General features: G+C 42.3%; 1 protein-coding gene across 3 annotated transcripts in view; it reads right to left on the minus strand.

Annotated features, from left to right (window-relative positions):
• The window catches only part of LOC117551199 (immunoglobulin superfamily DCC subclass member 3-like), an 88,511-nt gene that overhangs the window by 14,817 nt on the left and 50,107 nt on the right, over positions 1-23,587 (minus strand). For all 3 annotated transcript variants that reach the window (XM_034223951.1, XM_034223950.1, XM_034223952.1), the window contains 4 exons: positions 21,660-21,804; positions 20,933-21,063; positions 17,770-17,907; positions 17,513-17,671 (listed from right to left, as the gene is read on the minus strand). In XM_034223951.1, the coding sequence (XP_034079842.1) occupies positions 17,513-17,671; positions 17,770-17,907; positions 20,933-21,063; positions 21,660-21,804 (573 nt within the window). The remainder of the gene's footprint in view (positions 1-17,512; positions 17,672-17,769; positions 17,908-20,932; positions 21,064-21,659; positions 21,805-23,587) is intronic.

Here is a 23,587-nt window from a genome sequence, read left to right on the forward strand (position 1 = left end):
AGGTGATAGTAGGCTGTTTTAGTAACTGTTTTAATGTGACTGTTGAAACTGTCAGTTTCACTATTTCACTATTACATGTAGTAATAGATGTATTAATTTTTCTTCTCAAGAGAGTACCAGAATATGTATTTTATGTTAGTATTTCAAAAAATCTCCCAGACCCCCCTGCAGGGGTTGGGTTTTCAGCATGTCAACTCTTTCACCTGTGGGGAAATGGCAGGATTGCCTCCAGGTCGCCCTTTTTATTTACTACAAGACAAATGTGCCTTTTTATTTCATACAGTTCAATTTGGATTGAGACAGGGAAATAATCTAAACCTCACGCGTGGCGTTTCACTGTCAAGGGGAGCGTGTATGTAATTACATTGCAAATACTGACTTGAGCCCCACCACTGTATGGGTTAGCCCTACCATAGATTACCCAACACAAATACTCTGGCGCCGCCACTGTTTGCGGTCTACAATGACAGAGAAGAGCCTGTCAAGTTTGGCTGTACTCAGCATTGAATCAAAACGCACCATAGCTTTAAATCTTAATCAGTTTGTGAGGCCTTTTGCTGATCAAGATGGTATTCGCCACATTCAGCTGTTATAGCCAACTTGATGCTCTGCTCACGGATGAGTCGATGAGAATAACAAACTGTTAAGATGATGACCTTACGTGTGTATAATATATGTTCTTCTTTGAGGGGGTCTGCCCCCAAAAAACTGTTTCAAGTCCTGAGAAAGTCAAATAAGACGGTGTGTAAAACTACACTGCCCAGCCAAAAGAAAGTAACCACTTTGATTGAACTAGGCCAGTAGGTAAGGACTTTCCACTGGATAATAACTGCAGCGATGTTTATGTTTTAGCTGAATACACGTTTTTTAACCCTAACTGATGCAGTTAGTCACTTCTTTAATGTTTGTTCTTTCTGATGTAAAGTCAAGGTTGTAACTGTTTGCAATGAAGTTGTGGGGCGCTGAACTGTTCTTTTGGATCTTTTGATATATGATAGTAATTACTTGTCTTTCAAATTTGAAGGAGGGTGAGCAAGCATCTTGAGGAACATTCATCATTAACTCCTCCAAAAAATATAGTTTATTTAATAATAACACTGAATATGTGAAAAGAGTGGATCCACGCTTCGGGCTTGGCCTGCTTCCACCGGGCGTGTGCTGCTGTACGGAGGAGGATTTTACCACCGCTGGGGCCTGCTTTCCACCTGTCCTGGTTCTGCTGTTGCAGAGGCCTGCTTTCACCCCGGGGATACCACGGAGGGACCGGAGCGCTTCCACGCTGCTGTTTTCGCCTGTCCTTTGCTGCTGTGCTGATTTTGCTCCAGGAACATCGCGGATACTGTGTGCTGGTCTGGGAAAATGGCCCATATCGGGATTCTGCTGTGCCTGTTAACTGTTTTGGACTATGAGAAGATCTCTAGTCATTCTGAGAAGTCTACTGGATTCAGGTCTGTTCTGCCACCCGCAGTGGGCATCCCCTGCAAAGGTTCGGATGTGTTGCTCAAACAATTACCGGTTGCCTTGTCACAGTCAATCTGCTCGACAAAATATGTTTGTCTTTGTTGTTTTCCTGCGATGATGGTTCTTCAGGACTGCTTCTAAAGCTCAAATCACACTCTCGCAGACTTTTCCGGTGTTTCTAAATTAGATGACAATGTATGTGTGTCGCTTAAGAGGAAAAGATGCCTGGTTTTTGTTGTTGTTATTACTGTCAGGAAATGTACAACCTAACCCTGGTCCGCCCAGTAGTAGTAGTCAGATCGCTACTCCTGCTGATTTTAAAGCTAGGTCTGGGTTGCAGTCTGTTAGGTAAACTAGATTTTGTCCGTATCTGGGCGAGCTCAACTGACGCTGACGTCATTGTCTTATCAGAAACATGGCTAAATAAATCTATTTTGGCCTCTGACATTGCCTTAAATGGTTTTAATGTGTATCGTACCGACCGGCCTAATAAAGGTGGTGGCGTTGCCATTTATGTTAAGAATAAGTTCAGTGTAACCGCTGTAGTTTCCAAATCGATCAGTCAGCAATTTGAATTTTTAGCCATAAATATAGAAGTGGTAAAGGGGCAACAGGTCATGGTGGTGGGCTGTTACAGACCCCCTTCAGCTGTCAAAGACTCCTTGTCTTCACTAGCAAATCTTTTATCACAACTAGACTACAAGGAAATAGTGCTACTTGGAGATTTTAACTGGGACTGGTTAACTACAGTGTCAGAGGATTTAAAAAACCTTTGTATCTCTTTAAATGTTACTCAGATTATAGACAGTCCTACTCGCCCTAACATTAAGTCCCCTAATAAATCCTCCCTAATTGATCTCCTTTTAACTAATGTTCCCTATAAATACTCATCTGTGGGAGTATTTGCAAATGATCTGAGTGATCACTGTGTTGTAGCCACAATTAGGGACACTAAGGTCCAAAAGGTTAAACCTCGCATTATCATTAAGAGAGACAAAAAACATTTTGTTGAGCAGGGTTTTGTGCATGATCTGTTTGATTTTGATTGGGGTAAAATCGATCGGTGTGCTGATGTGGAAACCGCATGGTCTTATTTTTATCTTGGTTTTATGGAGATCATTGATAGACATGCACCCCTGCGTAAATTTAGAGTAAAGGGACGAGACAATCCTTGGTTTTCTGCTGAGCTGTCTAGTCTCCTTCATGAGAGAAACAAGGCCTGGGCAAAGGCTAGGAAATCAGGCTCAGAGGTAGAATGGCTGCGTTTTAGGCAGCTAAGAAATAGCTTCACATCGCAAATCAAAAGTGCTAAATCAAAGTACTATCTGTCAGTAACCACAAAGAATCTGAATAATCCTGGAAAACTTTGGAAAGCCATTAAATCGTTATCCACGTAGAACCTTTCTTTTTAAAGATAGCTGCAGATTGTATTGCTCCACCTCTCACTACTCTTTTTAACCTCTCCCTCAGCACTAACACAATTCCAAAATTGTGGAAGTCAGCGTATGTCCTGCCTTTGCTAAAAGGAGGGGAGGCCACCTTATTAAATAACTTTAGACCAATCTCTAAGTTGTCAGTTCTGGCTAAGGTTCTTGAACGCCTAGTGAGTGAACAGGTAAAGGTGTTTTTATGTACAAATGACATCCTGTCTAAACATCAGTCAGGCTTCAGAAAGCAACACAGCACCATCACTGCCACAATGAAAGTGGTGAATGATGTGGCGAGTATTTTAGATAATAAGCAGAGTTGTGCAGCTCTATTTATTGACCTTTCAAAAGCGTTTGATACCGTCGATCATCGCATTTTAAAGCAGAGGCTGGTCAGTATCGGCATGTCCAGCCATGCAGTGGGTGGTTTGTAAACTACCTCTCTGAAAGGTCCCAGTGTTCATTTTGATGGGCTGTCTTCTGAGTGGTTGAACATTGCTAATGGTGTTCCTCAAGGTTCTGTTTTAGGTCCACTTTTATTCTCCATCTACATCAACAGTTTAGGTGAAAATGTGTATGAAGTACCTTTACATTTTTATGCGGATGATATCGTGATGTACTGTGCAGGTCCCTCCATTCAGGAGGCTGGTGTTAAATTACAGGCTGTTTTTAACATTATTCAGACTCAGCTCTCTGAACTAAAGCTTCTTTTAAATGTTGATAAAACCAAGGTAATGCTCTTTTCTAAAGCTAAAAAGACACCAGAGCCTGTTTTAGATATTGTAACTACGCAAGGAATAAAACTTGAAGTGGTTACCTGTTACAAATACCTTGGTATCTGGCTTGATGATTGTCTCACTTTTAAACTTCATGTCAATAACCTGCTTAAAAAGCTGAGGGTTAGGCTAGGTTTCTTCTACAGGAACAAGTCCTGTTTCTCGCTTGAGGCCAGGAAAAGGCTCTGTGACCTTTTTACCTGTGCTGGACTATGGTGATTTGATGTATATGAATGCACCTGCCAATTGCCTGGTCAAGTTAGATGCTGCGTATCACAGTGCACTGAGATGTGTTACTAACTGTAAAGCATTAACCCATCACTGTACCCTGTATGCAAGGGCTGGTTTGCTTTCACTAACTGTACGGAGGCTCAGTCACTGGTACATTTTTATATACAAAGCCATGTTAGGGAAACTTCCATCTTATATCTGCTCCCTGATCTCACGGAAAATTGTAAGTGGCTACTGCCTGAGATCGCATGCTGTGGTTTTATTAAATGTGCCAACTGCTAGGACTGTCTTAGGGAAGACAGATTTTAGATGCGCAGCTCCTCTGTCTTGGAATAGTCTGCAAATGAAATGGAAACTGAACAATCTGGTGCCACTAAATGTTTTTAAAGCTCGGTTGGATGCTACTCAATCGGAAGCTATTGGTACCTGTTTATGTGGATAATTATGTAAATGATGCTGTATGATGTCCTTTTGTTGTTCTGTTTATGTTTCTATGTTTCATGCGGAACTACTTGAGCAGGTCTCCCTTGAAAAAGAGATCAATGATCTCAATGGGATTTATCTGTATAAATAAAGGTTTGAAATGAAATGAAATTGACAGCTGATAGGAATAAAATGATTGTTAATATTATCATATTCATACAGACAAACATCGATGAGACAGTTAATTAATGTACTTATTGCAGCGGGATCTATTGTTCCGCACGGACATTTTCCTGTTAAACCCCGAGCCTGTTTTTCAGGTCTCAGGCTCGAAAATGACATTCCCAGAACAAATGACTATAACTTCTCTTCTAAAAGGGTTAAATTAATAATCTTTTTTCTCAAAGTAATGATAAACCTGTGAGTTGGATGTAGAAAAGTCAGAATCAATATAGATGTTTTCTATTTTAAAGAAAATTCAGATTGAACATGGTAAAAAACTGTAAATTATAGTGTCCGTCCAAAACATATTTTGTACTTATAGTGAAAACTAACCTTGGATGATGGGTTAGACTAAAAGCTTTAGGAATCCAAAGTACAACATATACTAAGTACCCTGTATCAAGATTGATGCAAAACAAGTGATATTTGACCTTTTTAGACAGATTTAGCAAAAAAAACTTCTTCTGGGGCCATTTGGGTGGATTTTCCATATCTCTGGCCCCCCTTGCTGGATTTTGACATGTGACATCTCTTTCTGACCGTCAGAGCCAATGGAATCGAGGGGAACTCCCACCTAGTCCTTATTTGGTAATGTGTGTGTGTTACCCCCTAATCCCACCAGGAGTGTCTGCGCTGCGTTGCGCTGCGTTGCGTTGCGCTGCGTTGCGTTGCGCTGCGCTGCGTTGCCCTGCGCTGCGTTGCGTTGCGTTGCGCTGCGCTGCGTTGCGTCGCGTTGCGCTGCGCTGCGTTGCGCTGCGCTGCGTTGCGTTGCGCTGCGTTGCGTTGCGCTGCGTTGCGTTGCGTTGCGCTGCGCTGCGTTGCGCTGCGCTGCGTTGCGTTGCGCTGCGTTGCGTTGCGCTGCGTTGCGTTGCGCTGCGCTGCGTTGCGTTGCGCTGCGTTGCGCTGCGCTCCGGCTGCGGCGTTTTTAGCGATCGCGGCCACTCTAGTCAATGGGTGCTATTCCACCAGACCCGCGTCCCAGAAGCTCCTCGCCGCAAGGAATTTCTAAAATATAGGATGAATCCTATTTTTGACACGGCGCCAGCGCGGGGCAGGCAGGAAGTGGAACGTTCATCCAACAACTGCGAGGCTGCACACAAGACGCTCCGCTTCCGCAACGTTTTGAAACGCGCCTGGTGGGTGATGACGTAGGAGGAGGTCGCAGCGCGGCGCAGCCGCAGCGCAGACGCTTCCGGTGGGATCAGGGGGTGAGACTGCCGCATAGCCAAGACCGGAAGCAGCAGCCACTCCTGTGGCTACCATTAGCAGCTAACTTTGCTCTGCGATCTTTACATAAAAATTGAATTATGGATTATAAATGAAATAATTTTTTTATACAGAGACGTTAAAAACCTATGGATTAACCGATTCAGCCGCGTTTTTTCTCGTTTTAATGCCATTGAACACATCTTTTGAAGTATATGCTGATTTAATCGCAGTCATATCAACAATGTTAACTTGGAAAGCCACGTACTTTTTATTTAAGAAAATAGTTAAAAAAGTCCTGGTGGAGACAATTCATGAGAAATAGCTTTTGACTTGCAACAATGGGATCTATATGGAACCTATACTTTGAAATCCTTTCCTTCAGAAATACATTGAACATCAGTTAATCAATCTTTGTCACACACACACACACACACACACACACACACACACACACACACACACACACACACACACACACACACACACACACACACACACACACACACACACACACACACACACACACACACACACACACACTCTCTCAGCTGTCCAGATGCAGGGTGACTGCTCCTCCTGACCCCCCAGTTCAATATTAGAGACACAATGAACATGCATATAAATGCGGGGTGGTAGCCAACAAAGCCCTAAAGCCCCCCCCAACGCTCAGCACCTCAATCATCTTTTGACCTTAACAGCCTGTGTGACCCCCCCAGCCCCTAAATATGGGCCGAGGGGGGTGTGTTTTAAGATGACAATTTCCATAAGAACTCTCCTATCACTGCAGCCAGGGGATTCTTTATTATATCAGTCACAGCTCTCAAAACTATCCCATAAGGCAGAAGTGAGGATGTCACCCTGCAGGTGTGTGAGGTTGTTTACATGGTGGGGTGAAGAAGAGATGGTGTCAGCTGTGAGGTTTCAATAAGTAGATCTAGATTTGGATATGTTGATAACATATCGAGAGCACTGTGTAGCTCCAAACATCAGGTTATGGAGGGGAGAAAAACATTATCGAGGTTTTCACGTATTTGGTTTTCACTTATTTAGAATGTATTGCTACACATTGGAAGCACTCACAGATGGAGAGCATAGAGACAAGGGCAGACTAACAAATGAAGACCCATCATATACAGGATTACAGACTGGGGTTAAGATGGGCCGCTGCAGGCACAGTAAGACAGAGTTCATGTCACATGATATCAGTAACACATAACGTGATATATGAACTCCTGCCAATCACACATTAAATAGTGTTTTTGGTGGCCATGTTTAATGTTGTTATCATAGTAACGCAGCTTTGGTCTGCACTAATGTGATGTTCATTTGATCTGTAGCAAATTGACTCACAACTTGCAAAAGCACTATTTTATGAAATAAAGGATGACGTTTCAGACTGTGTTTCCTTTGTTATCAGGTCTCTGTGTGTGTGTGTGTGTGTGTGTGTGTGTGTGTGTGTGTGTGTGTGTGTGTGTGTGTGTGTGTGTGTGTGTGTGTGTGTGCGTGTGTGTGTGTGTGTGTGTGTGTGTGGTCATTATCATTGTCCCGTCACCGTTAGAAAGTGTCAGTCTGAGCGTCCGTCAGTGGATCCATAATATTGATCCGTGATTCTGTTGACCTTGTGGTTTACCCTCTCCCATACACACGTTTATTTCCTTTTTGTTTTGTTTGCAGCAGCCAATCATCTGTTACTGTTCAGACAGGCACTGAACATAAACCCTTTACATATGTGAGCCATCCTGTGTCATTGTCCTCATAGAACTGAACACATTTCCTAACGCAACCCAATAAAAGACTCTTTGCAGCTTATTGCAATAATATTCTAACTTTATTCAGATTTTGAACCCATTTTCATCACAGGGGCAACATCATTGTATTCTTTTTGAATTATTTGATTATTTTCAACACATGTGGGCAATAATGAATGTGTGCCAGCGTGTGATGCTCCATCTCTAGTGTGGGAAAGATTTTGTTGCATATTGAACGTGAGAAATGTTTTGAGGCGCTCAGCGGGATCTGCATGACAAAAGCTGTGCGGCTCATCTGGTGTGCAGAACAGGGAGGGGTGTAACACAGGAACCTCCAATATGGCCGTCCATCCTTTGTGTACCCCCTCCGAGGTGACATCCCGGCTGCCCTGACCCCTCCGCCGGGTCGCTATTCACCCCCAGTTTTCCCTAATTAACTCTGAGACCACACCCCCCTCTCTCCACTTCCCTATCTGTCCATCCTGACTCCACCCCCTCCTCCCTCACCTCAACCGTTTCCACAGACAGTCCTCCTGTCAGGGGCAGGGGTCAGGTCACAGGTCATCAATCCCCCCCCCCATGCACCTTGCACCCAGCATTGACCATCTAGCTGTCTGCCACTTCTTTGTCTCTTTGTTTGTTGTCTTCTTTGTCCCCTCGGCCTGACCATGACCATGGACACACACACACACACACACACACACACACACACACACACACACACACACACACACACACACACACACACACACACACACACACACACACACACACACACACACACACACACACACACACACACACACACACACACACACACACACACACACACACACACACACACACACACACACACACACACACACACACACACACACACTTCAGATGGAAACTAAGGTTCGCCTTAACTCAGCACAAAGTCTCTGCACCGTCATGCTGTATTATTTGAGTTGTTACAAAACACAAATGCAGAGCAGAAACATTTCTAATTTCTCATCAGGTCAAGCTTTTTGCCAAGATATGGAAACCTATTTCTAAATACTTCAAAATGTACATGATACATTTGAACATTTCTCTGTTCTTCTACTACACGACTAAATAAGAGTGCATTCCATTTGGAAGGGCGTAGGCCAAAGAAAAGAGCACTTACATATTGGAGTGGATCCGAATCACAGGGATAATACACACATTATGTTACACTTTCATATATATTGCTAGACAGGGCATTTGTGCTGCCTTCATTTTGTGTCAGAATAATTTGAAATGTTCTCGGCTCATTCTGTCTAAAGAAACAGGACCAACACAGTATGGTGTGTAGAATTTAACATAAGCACTTTGTTTTTCTCAGTCTTTGTGAAACCTAACTGTTCTAATTCTGCATGTCAATTAAAGCAATCTCCCTTTTCTCTATGAATACAACTTCTTCCTGCACTTTCAGAAGCATCATTTCACAACATCTAAGTGACACTGAGCTGAGTGCATACATGTTAAACACACTCCCCAGCACACACATCCTTATTGCAAAGTTTTCTCTCAAACATGCTTTATCTGAGACACATCATCACATCATCTGCATATGAAGAATGAGCTACGATGTCCACACTTACTTAAACAGAGCAGTATTCAGTCAAATGAGCCCGTTTTAACTGTGATTATAGCTTGATGTAATCTCAGCTCTCACTAATACAGTTTTTTTAATAATGTCATTTTGGAGGCACCACTGCAGAACAAAAGCCAAAAGCTGTTTGGTATCTTCATGAAACTGATCAATAAATGAATGAATATATTATAGATCAGCCCCTTCTCCCTTCATCTATATTAGAGGGGGTTAGTATTGATTGGTCCGGTCAGAGAGTCTGACAACAGCAACATTGACATGGATAGATGAAGGCCAAGCTACATTTTATGAATATTGATGTGTGTAGTGGAGATTAAATAACTCTAAAGCAGTGTGCTTCAGCTGTTTTGATTTCAACTGCTAGGCATTGTTTAAAGGTATAGTACAGATTATCCACTTTAATTCTCTCAAATCATTGAATGATACTAAATACACCCCCTTTATCTGTGCACCCTACAGCACCCACAGTCAAGAGCATGATGATACAGATCATGAGCTATTGTCTTTAAACATACTGTTATACAATGTTTTATTTAACTGCTCATGTATGCTGTTCATACAGTTACATTTTTACATGACGCTTTTATCCAAAATAACTTACAATAAGTGCAATAAACCATAAAGATTCAAACTAAGGACAACAAGAACAGTGATGACACTTTAAACAAGCAAGATCATTGTTAGTGCTGCTGCATCAGTTTCACTTTAAGTGCGGTTTTTTGTTGCTACATTTAAATGTTTTTCCTGCATTCGTTTGTCAATAGTCTGCAGTTTGCAAAGTATAAACTACAGAACCAAACTAAATATTGTCAGATTTCTTTATATTTGATCTCTTTCTGTGACCGTCATGTCTTTAACTGCAGCTGGGCATGTGGACTCTCTCAGGCTGAGGACATACAGGAGCAGTGGCGAGCCGTCAGGGCCCTCTAGGCCCTCTGTGAGGGCCTAAGATATTCTACAAAATAATATTTAAAAACATTAAAAATATATATTTTTTAAAATATTTTTTATATATTTTTTTGTTGTTATATTTTTCATTAGTTTTATCAAAATAACTTGATTTAATTGTATTTAAATAACATTTCCAAAGAAATAAATACTTCGAATCTGCCTATTCAGTTTATGTTAGAATGTGAAGGGTTAAATGAAAGAAGCTCGTCTCTGCGAGTTACGGTACGTCCACACTGCAGCTTTTCAAAAATCTTGAAAATCTTGGAGCTGGGCGTGTCTGAAAGCTTGGGGATTTTTTGCGAGCAACGAGACCAACAACCAATCACATGAATCTCCCGCCCCCGACATACAAAGCAAAAAACCCCGGGGATTTTATGCGAGCAATATATATATAAACTCCCCAAACAGGCGAAAACCTACCAGTTTCACCCACTGTCTCTGCCACCTCCCTCCATGCCTGGTTCCTCCGGTTTGTATCCCGTTAATAGTTCTGGTCGTAAAGAACCGGGTGATTTGCTACCGTAATTTTTCGTTTGGAATATGAGGAAATGAACTGCGGTCTGGCTCTCCCTGCTTACACGCGGTTTGATTGGCTAGCGCTTCTACTGTCAGATTTGCATAAACGGTATTTGATTGGCTGACGCTTCCAGCTCAGCTTCAAAAGTAGAACATTACTCAACTTTTCAATCCTGAAAATCCTGGAAATCCTGGAAATCTTCGCTTCGCTCCCCCACAATGCAGTTCGGCGACAAGCGAGGCAAAGTGACGTCATCCCCATTCAAAGTCAATGGGCAGAGAAGCGTTGGAAGCGGTTGAAGATTTGTTTAAAGCTGCAGTGTGGATGTACTGTGAAGAGAGGAGCTGTTGGACGTCCAGGCGGTCCAGCTATGAATTCACAGAGGGCCCCGCTATAGTAACTGAACGAGAGAGTAATGTCAAATGACAGTACAATTGACCAATCATATCTTCCCTCTAAATGGGTGGGTGTTATTATCGCGGACTTTATGACAAGTTCCGCCCGCTGTGAAACTTTTCTTGTTTCCATAGCAACAACAACTTCCTGTCAACAGCGTTAACTCGCCTTCAAAATAAAAACGTGCCAAATTACACTTAAGACACAACTGCAACGAAAGTAACAAACTCAATGCAATATCCTTTTCAATTTCATAGAACACAAATAGGGTTATTTACAGGTGTTGTTTTGTGTGGTAGAGGGTCGCTTTCATTGATGCGTTTTGCACCCCGGGCCGTTGTTTTGATATTCCGCTGAAGTATACGCTGTGATGTATTAACTCGAGGGAAGGGGTGGGGGTCAGAGGGCCTAGGTATAAAAGTCACGGCTCACCACTGTACAGGAGAGATATGAAAACAAGCCAGCACCTAAATTAGAAATATCATTCTGTAGTATTCAAATGTACACAACATAGTGGGTATAATAAAATGATGCTAATAGGGCATTATATAAATGTTTTGGTGCTAGACTCATTCTGGGGTCTAATGGCGCTTTTCCACTGCAGCACGTAGCACGGTTTAAGCGGGCCGGGCCAAACCAGGCCCGCTTTTTTTTGCTTTTCCACTAGGGGTTACTTTTTCACCTTTTTTCTGGCCCTCCAAAATCGAGGTTCTTACCAGGCCAACAACCGGGCTGAATATGCTAAACTAGTGACGTAAACACTCTCGATTACTGAATGGTCAGAGAGAATCGCTGGTAAGGGGGCTACAACTACAACAACATGAACATATTTTACCGTGATTTAATTGTAATACACGTTTCAAAATGATGCCGAAGTAACAACATACTGATACTTGTCTGCAGACAGACGGCAGGCGAAAAACCTTTTAAAATGTGTGTTTTCTGAATGGAGATCGGATCCATCAGGCTAAGCTAACATTGTAGCTGCTCCGTCCACACTCATAACAACGGCTTACAGACATAAATAAAGCAGCGACTGTATTCGCCATGACACAGACAGTCTGTGGTTTGTACTTGTTTAACTTTTGTCTAGTTTCTGAACAGATATGAGGAGCTGTGAGCTCTGAGGGCTAACAGCTAACGGCTGATGTTGGTTTTGTGGTTCGCATTGAAGATGACGTCACGGCAGTTTTACACAGCGTCGCTCCGCCTGCTTAACAGCCGATCACCCCGCCTACACTGTGTTACTATAGTTACTACCCCTGTTACTAAACTGTAATGGAAACGCACCATAAAGTGAGCCTGGCCTACCAAGGCCTAACCATACCGTACTAAGCCGTGCTAGGTCCTGCAGTGGAAAAGCGCCATAAATGAGTGGAAATATTGGCCTCTGCTGCACCTACTATTGACTCTCACAAGGAAGTGAAATGGACGTTGTACCGCCTTAGTGTTCTTGTGACTGCCTGTAGAATTGCATTGTTCTACAAGTATTCATATCCTTCACTTAATTAACTACAAAGACGCTCAATGTAAAGGTGTTGTCATTTGTTTTGTAATATAATCTTCATCTGCATGGAACTACCGATGTCAGATGAATACACATGTCTGTGTGCAGTAACCTGTAGAGGATAGAGGAAGTGCATGATGCTTTTAAGGCTTTTTCACAGAGCTTAATCCTGGCTGCAGATCAGATGACCTCCAGTGACATTAACTCACTCCAGAGAGATTCCTCCTGCTAATGAGAGCTTCAGCACTGTAACACTCGTCATTCAACCCAGTCTCACTGCTTTTCGTGTTATAGTCACGACATTTAATCTATTGATTCGTGTTCACCAACACGATTTTCCCCTTTTTTTCGTGTCACACAGAACGATTTTAAAAGCAATGTATTTCTATTGGTAGTATGTTTCGTGCCTGCAACACGTCTTTTTCTCCGTTCGGCTCTTGGAAGACCGGAAGCTGTGGGGTTCATAAAAACATGTTCTTACTCAATATCAAGCCACGATCATTGTTTTTATTTTAAATCGTATAATGCCGGCCTTTTTTTGTCGTCTGTGAGGAAAATAAATGGGGCTCAGAGCCTCAGGATACTGAAATCTGTATTTTTTTAAATCTTTTTTTCCTTCTAATTTGTTATTCTTTTCTAAATAACACACTGTTATTTACTCACCAATAACACACAATTATCCTTGTTTTTATTTATTTGTTTAATTCTATAATAATATAATTTGTTGGCGTCCGTCAGGAACTGAATTTCAAAATAAAATAACCGGAAACAGACATCATTGCGATACACACCCACTGAACTGATTACCCAAGATCCTCAGCTATGGTTTAAGCTTGGTGATTGGATGTTTTAGCCGCAATGCACGTTGGGATATGGTATTAATGCAATATGAAATCCGAAAAACATTTCGGAGTTTAGGATGGCCGAAGACACTACACTACCCATAATCCCCAGCTATCGTTTAGGACTACAGTCCCCGTGATTAATCTTCAAGCTCTGGGATTGGATGTTGGAGTGGCAGTGCGCCAAGGTTACGCTGAGCGTCAAACAGCTGTTTGAAATGGAACGAAACCATGGCAGACTATTCAAAACTGGAATCGAACGGGACCAGCCCCCCCCCCCCCCAGAACTACACATGCTGGCTATTGTGTTTCGCAACATGTACTATGGGACGTCTCTACTGGGAACGTTTTCGTTTTTCCCACAATTAGAAGTTGCCAGTATTACATTTAAAACATATAATTACTAAATGGGTGAACATCGCTTGTAGCCATAATGGGCAGCATTACCAACCCAGTCTGTATTTCATGATCCGCAAAATTATTCACACTTGTATTTCCGGATCCACACTTGTGTTTGTCAATGCACACTCAAATGTGTTCCGTTTCATATACATGTAAATAAAATCAAAATACAGAAAAAAGTTTTACATATGTATTTTTGATCCTCACATATTTGTTTTCCGTTTAAATCCCCTGAACCTGCAAACACAAACCACTTTCTGTGCATGGATCGCTGTGCATTCGTGTGTGGGTTTTTTGAGACTCCCCTGACGGTCAGCAGATTCGTAATTGTAATTTGTTCTATCTATAGCCAATCAGATGTCTCCTCCATTCTACAGTAAGCCAATCACATGAGCGCGCCCTCACGAGGGTATGATTTATTGCGTTCATGACACTTTGGCCCATTCCCAAACCGCCGTCCCAAAGCTTGCCGCTGTATTTACTCCCTCCATCTGACAGGAGGAGCCTCGTTGAGCTGCGAGTGTGGCTACAGACGGAGTTCACTCCATCACGGAGGGGTAGGGTCGAGGGAGTGGTTTGGGATTGGGCCTTCATGTACGCATTTTGCGCTGTCCGGTCAGCTCGCTAAACAGAGGGCGGAGCATCAGGTGATTATGCAGAGCTGCGTGTCTCCGTCAGACTCAGCAGCTGATCTGATCTCTCTCTCGCGTCCAGTTACACTTCACTCTCGTTTATGTCCATATCGATCAGATCCAGCTCTCCTGATCGGCCTTTATAGAGAGCACCGATCAAAATATTAAGAGTGAATCGGCCGATAATGACCGGCGGGACTCCCCCCATTGACAGTTCACTGTCTAGCACTGGCTTCGTAGTGCACTGATCGATTAGGCTAAGATAACCTGTAGCTGCTCCCTCCACACTCACAACAACTTCATACAGACAGAGCCGGCCCGACCCATTAAGCGACATAAGCGACCGCTTACCCCCTAATCCCACCAGGAGCGTCTGCGCTGCGTTGCGCTGCGTTGCGCTGCGTTGCGCTGCGTTGCGCTGCGGCTGCGGCATTTTTAGCGATCGCGGCCACTCTAGTCAATGGGTGCTATTCCACCAGACCCGGCTCGAAGCGTCCCAGAAGCTCCTCGCCGCAAGGAATTTCTAAAATACAGGATGAATCCTATTTTTGACGCGGCGCAGGCAGGAAGTGGAACGTTCATCCAACAACTGCGAGGCTGCACACACGACGCTCCGCTTCCGCAATGTTTTGAAACGCGCCTGGTGGGTTATGACGCAGGAGGAGGTCACAGCGCGGCGCAGCCGCAGCGCAGACGCTTCCGGTGGGATCAGGGGGTTAGGGCCCCGCAGCCACTAAGCAATAAAAAAAATAATCTCAGTACACCGTCGCCGTGATAAGTATGTTTAATTAATTGTGTTAATATGCCTGGATTGCCTACTCTCAAAGTCATGTATTATATTATTGAGTCAATAATATAATACATTAACCGTGCTTTACCTGAACCTCATCATGACACAAGAGAGGACGGCACGATTGTAATTTCCCGTGTTCAGTGAATGCAACAGAGGCAAGACACCAGACCAACCAGAGAGTTGAATGGAAATAAACATCTGTCTTATTGGCTGAAAGGTATACCTATCCTGTGAGCTGTGACAATGTTTAAAATAAACTGTCAGTCGGACTCAGAGTTTTTGAAGATGGACACAAGAAAACATTTTCTTAACAAATACGACAATTCTCAAGTGGTGGCTCACAACCCCAGAGCCACCACTTGAGCCAGGTAAACAAGGTATGTAAATGTCGGTAAACTTCCAAGTTATGCGAACATGTAAGCAAAGCATAAATTACAGCTACGTTGACGTTACTTTGAATCACGGGGTAAGCTAAACCGTTAGCAAGTAGCTATAGCTAGCCAGATATATTAAATAAACACTTTGTCATACAATCTAATTGTAATGTTTTTTAGCGTTATCTGGTGATTTCAAAGAAAGCTCCCTGGGAAATGTTGACTTACTGTTCAACATGAAGCTAGAAGCTGCCTTACAGTACACAGTTGATCCGGAGTCCTGTCAGTTCAGGTGTTTCATAGTTAGCTTAGCTAAGCATCAACCTAGCACTGAAATATATGGATATTATGTGACAGTATTTCTGAGAAAAAGTCAGCTGAAATGGTGGCATAGTTGCCACTGCTTTACGTGTCAACAGCATGTTTGAACATATTTGCAGCAGTAAATGTGGCTGTTTGGCCACTGACGTTGCCATAACAACACCTGAATTTAAATGTGCAACCTCTTTTTGTGACAGATTTTTGCAAGAAATTATAATTCTTCTGAATGATATTCCTATTGACAGCTAGTTTCTATGTGAACATTATGAGATGGACAGCCAGAGAGAATAAATGAAAAACAGTTATGAAATACTATATGACAAAACAAGAATACAGTTTAAGTGATTTGTAAAATATCCATAAAGAAAAATCTGTTTACAGTTCTGTTTCATATGGGTGTTGAGAGATGTATCCATAGATCTCTTAATTTTGCTCTCAAAGTGCACCAGATTGATGCTTTTAACTTCAATATTTAAAAGAAAAATCTTTCCGGGGGAGCATACCCCCGGACCCCCCTAGAGGAGGCTAGGTTCACAGTGTTTACATGCTTATTCATACAATATGTATGCTTATGCTAACATCATAAGACAAAAGTTGGTTCCGTGTTGTGTGTAGTGAGAACGCGCTAGAGTGAGGGGGGCCCCCAAGCCAAAGCTCACTTAGGGCCCCCAAAAGTCTAGGGCCGGCCCTGCATACAGACATAAATAAAGCAGCTGTATTCGCCATACAGGAAACACACATTTAAAACGGTTTTGCCTGCCGTTTTTGTGTACACAAGCATTCATCAATGGTTCGGAAAGTGGCGCTGTACCTTAATAATATAAAGGCTTGTATTTGCGTGCATTTCCTGTTCGGAAAGTGGCAATGTACTGAGAGTGGAGGTGTCCTGAGATTAGCGCCTGCAGGCAGGCTCCATGGGCCTGTCAGCTCCGGACGGCGCAAAATGCGTAGTCATGAACGCAAGAAGTCTATCAAAAATACATAAGTAACATTTTATTTACATGTATATGAAACGGAACACATTTGAGTGTGCATTGACATATGCAAGTGTGAATCCTTTTGCGGATCATGAAATACAAGTGTGAATCCTTCTGTGTGCATGTGTGTATTATGAGACTGTTCTGAGCCCATAATTCTTCTTCTATATTCTTAATAATAAAATAATAAAGTAATAATAATAAAAGTGAATAGTCCACAATATGTCAGAGCTGGTATTTGAATTATACAGTTTTTCCATTATATTTGTAATTCTGGATGTTTAAAGACAGCCTTCAAAATAAGCAGACATTTTAACAATGAACAACGATTTTTTTGCAAACAATCTCCTCAACCGATGTAGACATGGTAACAAATATTTCCCATAATATAAGAAAGTTACTTGTTAACAAAGTGCCTTGCATGTGAGTTAGTATAACACCAGTGGTCAGTAGTGATGTCTAGTAAGGAGCTCTAGAAGAAGAACACTAAAGCAGTATATCTTTATGGCCAGGGGTGCACATAACTGGTACGCAGGTACGCATGCGCGGCAACAATCTGAAATGCGTACCATCACTTGTGTCACAAAGCGCATTTGAGTACCGACGTAGCCTACTTGTGAAGCTTTTCCGGAAGGCGGTTAGATCACCGGACGACAGAGTCGTGCACCCCTGTTTATGGCCTTACCTTGTACCACGAGTCGACCGAGGGCAGTACGCCTCATCCTGGTGCCGGGCCGATTGGCAGCACACACATACACCCCGGAGTGCTGCAGGGAAACATCTGAGATCATCAGGTTCCCAGTTCCCAGGACCTGGATCCCCTCCACCCCGATGGAGCGCCCGTCTGATGGAGACACCAACGATGTTTGTTTAATAAAAGCTGTTATTACCTAATCTTGCTTATATTCCTCTACACACTCTATTATAAATGTCCAATGGTACCTAGCCTGCTCCAGGAAACAATGGGCCTGGGGTTTCCTGAGGCGATGCACTCCAAGATGGCCGTCTGATGGACAGTGATGGTCAGATTCTGGGGTCCGGACAGGATGAACGGCTCTTTGTAGGTTCGGGGAGCCCCACCTGGAATATAGGAAAAACAAAGAGTGAATATAGAGAATTCAGTTAAGGAATCTTTGTTGACTGTTGTAGAGGAATATCTGAAGTTGTACTGACCAGAGATGGGGTCGTTACTAAAAAAAAGTAATATATTACATATTACATATTACTTTAAAAAAAAGTAATATATTACACTACTTCGTTACTCTCTACATAAAGTAACTCGTTACTTTACTCGTTACTTTACTCGTTACTTTACTCGTTACTTTACTCGTTACTTTACTCGCAGGGCCGGCCCGCCCCTCCCTACAGGCAGATCACGCAGACTGCGGCGCACCTACAGTGTGCGCGCCACAGTTTTGCCTCTGCGAGACTCCACTTGCACCCCCAATTACTATTGCATTAAGGAAGACATAACACAAGTCTTTCTTTTGATATGCTCTAAAATAGGCTACCAGCCACACAACAAGCTAACAGTCTGTGAAACGTCAAGACACTAATTAATGAAACCAGTTCAACACGCATTATTCGTATCATTCTTTATGAGCGCAGTAACGGTAAGGTATCTAATTACTTATGTATTTAGTATTCCATAACTTAGTAACAGAGATGGTCAAACTAAAGTGGTAGAGACATGGCAGAATTCCTACAATGAAGCGGGACATTGAACTGTTCACCCGTGAGAGGGCGATCAACAAAAGAGAGCGAGCGGCCCCGTTGAGGGAGTTTACAGATGCCATGTTTATGCAGCACTGCACGCGGAGATGTGGTCTCGCAAGTCGCGCAGATTACATAGGCCTACATGTATATAAACCTGCGGCGGAAACCCCTCTAGTCTGTCAGTGAGTGTGATTATTTATTTATTATTATTTATTTATTATTTATTTGATATATTATTACTTTGTAACGCGTTACACCCAACTCTGGTACTGACAATCCATTCTAAGATTTATTGCAGTGTTACACAGTGTACTTTTACTGTTTATTACTTGATTCTGATTGGTCAATTTGGATATTTAGTGAACTGCTCTTTTTTCGATAATATACTGTTGCTAAGGACGCTCTGATCACGGGACTATGTGCAGTTATATCAATATCAATCAATTTTTCTTTCTCAGAAAACACCATGGAATACTTTGGATTCATGATGGCTAAACTGTCCCCAGAAAAATAAAAGAAAAAGAGAAAAAGAGGTGGAAAGAGGTTAAAAGACAGAGAGTGCTGGACAACAACAAAAAGAAGACAGACAGGAAGTAAACACTAAAGGGAACAGCAGAAGAAGACAGACAGGAAGTAAACACTAAAGGGAACAGCAGAAGAAGACAGACAGGAAGTAAACACTAAAGGGAACAGCAGAAGAAGACAGACAGGAAGTAAGCACTAAAGGGAACAGCAGAAGAAGACCAACAGGAAGTAAACACTAAAGGGAACAGCAGAAGAAGACAGACAGGAAGTGAACACTAAAGGGAACAGCAGAAGAAGACAGACAGGAAGTAAGCACTAAAGGGAACAGCAGAAGAAGACCAACAGGAAGTAAACACTAAAGGGAACAGCAGAAGAAGACATACAGGAAGTAAACACTAAAGGGAACAGCATAATAAGACAGATAGGAAGTAAACACTAAAGGGAAGAGCAGAAGAAGAGAGACAGGAAGTAAACACTGAAGGGAACATCAGAAGAAGACAGACAGGATGTAAACACTAAAGGGAACAGCATAATAAGACATACAGGAGGTAAACACTAAAGGGAACAGCAGAAGAAGACAGTCAGGAAGTAAACACTAAAGGGAACAGCAGAAGAAGACAGACAGGAAGTAAACACTAAAGGGAACAGCAGAAGAAGACAGCCAGGAAGTAAACACTAAAGGGAACAGCAGAATAAGACAGACAGGAAGTAAACACTAAAGGGAACAGCAGAATAACACAGACAGGAAGTAAAAACCAAAGGGAACAGCAGAAGAAGACAGGCAGGAAGTAAACACTAAAGGGAACAGCAGAAGAAGACAGACAGGAAGTGAACACTAAAGGGAACAGCAGAAGAAGACAGACAGGAAGTAAGCACTAAAGGGAACAGCAGAAGAAGACCAACAGGAAGTAAACACTAAAGGGAACAGCAGAAGAAGACAGACAGGAAGTAAACACTAAAGGGAACAGCAGACGAAGACAGACAGGAAGTAAACACTAAAGGGAACAGCAGAAGAAGACATACAGGAAGTAAACACTAAAGGGAACAGCAGAATAAGACAGACAGGAAGTAAACACTAAAGGGAACAGCAGAATAAGACAGACAGGAAGGAAACACTAAAGGGAACATCAGAAGAAGACAGACAGGATGTAAACACTAAAGGGAACAGCAGAATAAGACAGACAGGAAATAAACACTAAAGGGAACAGCAAAAGAAGACAGACATGAAGTAAACACTAAAGGGAACATCAGAAGAAGACAGACAGGAAGTCAACACTAAAGGGAACAGCAGAAGTAGACAGACAGGAAGTAAACACTAAAGGGAACAGCATAATAAGACAGACAGGAAGTAAACACTAAAGGGAACAGCAGAAGAACACAGACAGGAAGTAAACACTAAAGGGAACATCAGAAGAAGACAGACAGGAAGTAAACACTAAAGGGAACAGCAGAAGAAGACAGATAGGAAGTAAACACTAAAGGGAACAGCAGAAGAAGACAGACAGGAAGTAAACACTAAAGGGAACAGCAGAAGAAGAATGACAGACAGGAAGTAAACACTAAAGGGAACAGCAGAAGAAGACAGACAGGAATTAAACACTAAAGGAAACAGCAGAAGACCACAGACAGGAAGTAAACTCTATGGGAACACTGTATGGGCTCTGGCTGTGATTGAGACTGGTTCATGAGGACGAGCTAACCCTATATTATCCCTTAAGTGAAGATAACTCCATGTATATGTACATAGAAACGTTAAATATATCCTTACAAGTACAGAGCCAGAGGGAATAGAACTCTTTATCCTTGGTCACTCCACACATTCTTAACTTAACAAGTATATCATGCTTCATGTGTGTCCACCCACCAGTGATGTTGAGCATGGCCTCGTGGCTGTAGCGGGTGTTAGCTATGTTGGTGGCAACACAGCGGAACACTCCGGCATCCTGCTGCCTCACGCCTGACACCTGAAGAACACCCATGGGCAGGAGAGTGTATCTGTGTAGGGAGAGGTGGGCAGGCAGGTGAGGCGCAGGAAACACATTTGTATAGTTATGTATGTTTTGTACTTGAATACACTAATGTGGTGTAACACAATGTAACACACAGGACACCTGTTACAGCACGGTGTTGTCTTGATCTTGCTTTTTGTGTTCCCTGATTTAGTTGCACAACACTCTCTTTGTGTCATGTCTTGTTTCACTTTCTGTCTTGGTTGTTTCCTAGAGTTTCGTGATGGTTTGCCCCGCCCTAATTCGTATATATGTACTTTATGATACATGTTGACATGTTCAAAGATTGTAGGTTTAACACTAACCCCTGATAAATGATATGAATAAACAGACCATAATTACCAACCATGTCCTATCAAATTGGAGATAAAGGTTCCCACTATTTAATAAGGTTTGAAATCCTTCATGCACCATTCAATCTTAACCTTAAAAGTAGGGTTTTATTCCATATAATGTACAATAAAAGGTCTTAAACTTAACGTATCAGCGATTGTAATCTTGTAAATGTCTGTTCTTGTCTTTGTCCTAGTTGTATTTGAGTGAGTACAGTAGCAGTAGAAGCAGCAGCTGTCATTGTTCTACCTGTTGTCGGTGGTGTTGAGGGCCTCTCGGTCCCTCTCCCAGCTGATGTTGGCCTCAGGAACCCCGTTGATCTGACACTGGAAGCGAGCTACGCCTCCATCGTCCACAGACATGGACAGAGGGTGGGTGTGGAACTTGGGAAGAGCTGCAGGGCAAAACACACACACATCAGTCTAATGAGCCTGGATACTCTAGAAACATTGACAGGGCATACTATCAATTCAGATGGGTTGACCACTCGTCGTGATTACCCTTAGTTCTCCCATAAAAACTGTTTATATCTTTAGTATAATGTCCATAATGCAGGTTAACAGGGGAAACAGATTACATGTAACGAGAAGATGTAATCAGGATACAAATTTAGTTATCAGATTACTGTTACATTTTTCAAAAATAGAGATTGCTAGCAGGATTACAGCGTTTCAATACATTTTAAAAGGAAGATGGATATGTTATACATAGACTTCCTGAAGGAATGTTCTTTATGGTTTATATTTAGGCTACTTAAATTCTTCTTTCTTTTAAATACATGTATTTGTTAATGCAGTAGGTGGACACCAGGTGGATGTATTACATACAAATACAGTCTATGCTTTTGATGAATGTATTAAGCTTAAACAGCATGTGTAAAGTACATTTCCGATATGAAATATCTTGGTTTCTTCTTTTCTAAGGTTACATTGTCGCATAAAGCTAAAAACATCTATTTGTCCTTTTTTTATTATCTTGCATTCAATATTGAGGTTATCCAAAAGTAACTGAAAGTAATCAGGTTACATTACTTTATATTTTGATACATCTTTGGACATGTAACTAGTTACTGTAACGGATTACATTTTTAAAGTAACCCTCCCAACCCTGGTCTTATGTAGCTTAAGAGGATGAGTCAGAGCTCATGTAGCATTCTGCACAGTTTACAAGAATATGTTTTCTTCTACCCTGTGACCCTTCAGTACATAGAGAACCACACACACACACACACGCACGCACGCACACACACACACACACACACACACACACACACACACACACACACACACACACACACACACACACACACACACACACACACACACACACACACACACACACACACACACACACACACACACACACACACACACACACACACACACACACACACACACAAAAGGTTTCTAATGACCTGCTGGCCTTAATCAATAAGGTGTGTACAATAGAGGAGTGTTCTGCAAGTGAGACAGCAGCACCATGGCAACTCATTGCATTGAAGTAAGACCACCTCAAGATACCCATAATTCTCCAGGATTAACCATAAACCACACACAGTTTTATGGTGTGATTGAAGGGAGTGGGGGTAGGAAGCAAAAGGTTGTATGCAGTGCAGGTGTGTGTGTGTGTGTGTGTGTGTGTATGTGTGTGTGTGTGTGTGTGTGTGTGTGTGTGTGTGTGTGTGTGTGTGTGTGTGTGTGTGTGTGTGTGTGTGTGTGTGTGTGTGTGTGTTGAGCACATGTAGGCAAGTACAGTAATGTAGATCTACATGTGCTGGTCAGTGTAATTTATAGTTTTTTATAATGAGAGCTGGTATGTTTGCTGAGGGGTTTGTAACCAGGCGCCTGTTCCTCTGAAAATAAAGGATTAAAGAGCCTGGGGGGGCTTTGGTTTCTAAGTATGATGCAGAGGTGTGCACCATGTGAAGCATCATTTATCACGAGGACTATTGGATGTTTTGACAGGAAAAAGGCAACATGCGGCGACTATCTGTGGGACATCCCCCTTGCTTTAGGGTTCGGCCCGTGGTGAATGAAGGTATTTGTATATTAAAATACGTCAGGAATTTTCTTTTTGGTTATTTAATAAATACAATCTACCTCCTATCCTGCATCCATAAAACAAGAACCCTGAACAAAGCAAGGACGGTGTGATGTTCAAGTTAGTAGGACTAGAGA

Source organism: Gymnodraco acuticeps, unplaced genomic scaffold, assembly GCF_902827175.1.
Source record: "Gymnodraco acuticeps unplaced genomic scaffold, fGymAcu1.1, whole genome shotgun sequence".
Lineage (NCBI taxonomy): Eukaryota > Metazoa > Chordata > Actinopteri > Perciformes > Bathydraconidae > Gymnodraco > Gymnodraco acuticeps.